The 3,062-nt window shown below is 41.3% G+C and overlaps 1 protein-coding gene across 3 annotated transcripts; it reads right to left on the bottom strand.

The window, feature by feature from the left end:
• Positions 1-255: 255 nt before the first annotated feature.
• Positions 256-2,371, bottom strand: LOC112201481 (shikimate O-hydroxycinnamoyltransferase). 3 transcript variants are annotated; one of them, XM_024342360.1, is made up of 2 exons: positions 1,044-2,371; positions 256-298 (listed from the first exon to the last, which is right to left on the bottom strand). In XM_024342360.1, exons 1-2 carry the CDS (start codon positions 2,369-2,371, stop codon positions 256-258), a joined length of 1,371 nt encoding a protein of 456 aa, XP_024198128.1. The 3 variants fall into 3 exon arrangements, with proteins under 3 accessions (XP_024198128.1, XP_024198129.1, XP_024198130.1); XM_024342361.1 differs by lacking the exon at positions 256-298 and adding an exon at positions 301-306 and having other exon boundaries at positions 1,049-2,371; XM_024342362.1 differs by lacking the exon at positions 256-298 and adding an exon at positions 301-308 and having other exon boundaries at positions 1,054-2,371.
• Between the last annotated feature and the right edge of the window lie 691 nt (positions 2,372-3,062).

Genomic DNA, 3,062 nt, shown 5'->3' with positions numbered 1-3,062 from the left:
TCATGTGTTAGTAAATGCATGATTACTTTTACGCCGTAATCATTCACATTTCAAGTAAGTAAACGTGCCCTACATGTAATGCAAACCTTTTCTAATTCTAAAAGAGAGAGTACAAGCACACATAGAATTCTCCCCTATTTATTTATTTATTAATAAGAGGAGATACACTAAACATCACTGAATGGAAAAAGAGACAAACCCTCCGAAATCTTAAATATACATCACCAAAACATAATTAAGATTTTGGTTCTGTTGTTATATTTCATAAATCAACTTGGAAAATGACTTCATATGTTGATATCAAAGTCACCGGAAACGCTGCACCTGCCGGCGACCTGCGTTCCCGATCGTATGAACCCAATCGCGGGGCGTTCGCGATCCGGATCGCCACGTTTAGCGATCCCGTGAGGTGAGGAGTCAGACCATAGTTCCCAGATTCAAGATAGATCCAAGGCTGGAAGAAGAAGAAGCTCACCCAGATTCCAAAGGCCGCCCGCGTTCTCTGCGATCAGGGGACCACTTCTTCTTGGTGCTCGCGGCGGCGGTTCCTTCCTCTAGATCTCTTCCTTCTCCATTGAATCTCTGGGATTCTGGGCTTTTAGCGTCTCTTGTTTTTTTTTTTTTTTTTTTTTTGGAGAAATCTCTAATAAAACTTGTTCACGGCATACTGGCATAATCATCTCAATATAATTATAAGGTGATCAAGATTATCTAAAGAAAAAATAAAAAATAAAAGCAGCATTCTTTATTATTTATTTTCTGTTATTTGTTAATTTACTTGTTTATCCTCCATAAGTAATTTGCTTGTCATAGTATATTAATAAGGGGTATTTAGGTAAAATAGAAGCCTTTTAGGATCAGAATTAGGAATCCTAATTTCCAAGGATTTTTCCACAATTTTATTTATTATAAGTAATTTATTTTAATTAAAATTAGCTAATATATCTTAGCGTACCGCGTATTCTGAAGACTAACGTACCGCGTACCCGTATCGCGTTCCCGTACCGCAACGTTCCACGTTTCGTGTGACTTTGGTTGATATTGCAGAGCAATTAATGGCCAGAGAAAAACTCCCATCGTTACCTGCCTTTGGTATTGTGTAAGCCTTCCCTTCATGTAAAATTTTACCACGGCCCACGAAAATGGGTCGACCCCATCTAAAATCAGCATCGTAGATCGGCAGCGTGACCCAACTAGTTATCCCAAGATTAGGGCACTTCCAATAATGAGCCCCGCGAGCGAAGTCTGACAGATGACGATGAGATTGCTGAAGCTCAAGATAGTCGAGAGCCGATCGAAGATAATCATCGTCCATACGTACCAAGGTATTGTGAATACAGCTCGCTGCATACCCTATTGGTTTCGATATGATATCCCCTGCGAATGCAGTTGGTGCGCCGCAGAAAATCACATTACCAAAGTAACCAGGTGGAATTGGGGACTGCAATCTCGACCTTCCGTTTGCGGCAATGTGGAATTGTGTCTCTTGATCATCAGCAAGTTCACGTGCCTTGCATGCACATCTCCAGACATGAGCTGCAAATACCTCATATGAAGTGTACTTCATTGATGAATTCCCATCATCATTTGATGACTTAGCTTTCAAGATGTTGATATGCTCCTTTGTGAACTTAAAAATGGAGACTGTCGTTGCCGTGGCGGTCTCATAGTCGGGATCAGCACCAGCAGTGGCTTCTGTGGTGGGCAGTGGAGCAGGTTGGTATTCGACATGGTGATTGTGGTGAAGTAAAGGCTGAGGTGGTTCTCGTGCACGAAGTAATGTCCTGTCAAGGTTTGGTGGAATTGCAAGGTCGAGACCACGAGCCATATCAGACCATGCATTTATAAAGTGAAGAGCAGAAAATCCATCTGCTACGCAATGTTCAAAGCCAATACCAAGTACCACTCCACCGCATTTCAAGTACGTGATCTGAACTACAAGGAGGGCATAAGAAGATATCCCCGCCGAATAATCAACATCAGGGATGAGCATGCTCCCAAACTCGGGAGTGGGCAGAAAATCACCAAAGTCATCTATGCAATAGCTGCTGTCGGCAAAAACAAACAACACGCCATCTGCATTGCAATCAATTTCGACACGACCATTCTTGTCCTCGTTGTTTCGCTGCAGGCGACCAGCCAACGGGTAGAAGGGCACTAGGGCCTTGCTGAGGGCTTCCTTCAGCTCGATGGGGTCAAAGAAGTTGCCATTGTCAACTGCACCGCCGTTTTCGGGCCTGTAGAAATAAACAGTGGGAGTGTGAGCATTCGAACTCACCATGTCCAAGTTTGAGATCCACAGCGACCGGCGAGGCGTCTCCACTGCTGGCTTCACCATTATTGACTCCCTCACACTGATGCCGACCGCCATTTCCTATAACTTATATGTCCTGCACGAAAATTGAACTTGAGATAACTGTTAAGATTTTTTTTTTAATCAAATATACTTTTAAAACATAGTAGAGGGTACGTTTAGCGTAGAGCTGATCATTTGGGAGTAGAAATGATTTTTAATCGAATGAAATAAAAACATGAAATTTTTAATTGAATGACAAATATTTTTCTTTTTTGTTCAATGATAAATAAAAACTTATAACAAATTCATTTTGTAAATATACATAAAAATATCAAAATGTAAAAATAAAACACATGACGCTTGAATACTGTGTCAACTGAGCAAAACAACATCAATCGAGCAAACCCACAAAAACACACAAAATATGAGCAAAAGGGCTTCAAATCCTCTGTCCCAAAAATGTCTCCTTCCCTGTCTTCCATTCAAGTTGTGACACCTGTCCTGCCACCTAAGAAAACTTAACAGCCATTTGCCTCCGTTAACCTAGGTCTTTGCCCTCGCAAAAAGCAGATTTCTACATCTCCCTCTCTCTCTCTCTCTCAAGAGACCAGTTCATGTCAATATGGAAAGCAAACCTATTGATATGAATTAGAATCCAGACTAGATCATTGACAACACCATAGAAACTGACCCATATGAATTCCGAATCTTTGACCTCTACTAAAGCAAGTATGCATAACATCTGGTCTTTCTCTTTCTTCACCTT

The sequence above is a fragment of the Rosa chinensis genome, chromosome 5 (genome assembly GCF_002994745.2).
Source record: "Rosa chinensis cultivar Old Blush chromosome 5, RchiOBHm-V2, whole genome shotgun sequence".
Lineage (NCBI taxonomy): Eukaryota > Viridiplantae > Streptophyta > Magnoliopsida > Rosales > Rosaceae > Rosa > Rosa chinensis.
Note: the sequence above shows the minus strand (reverse complement) of the source record. Positions and strands in the feature narration are given on the sequence as shown.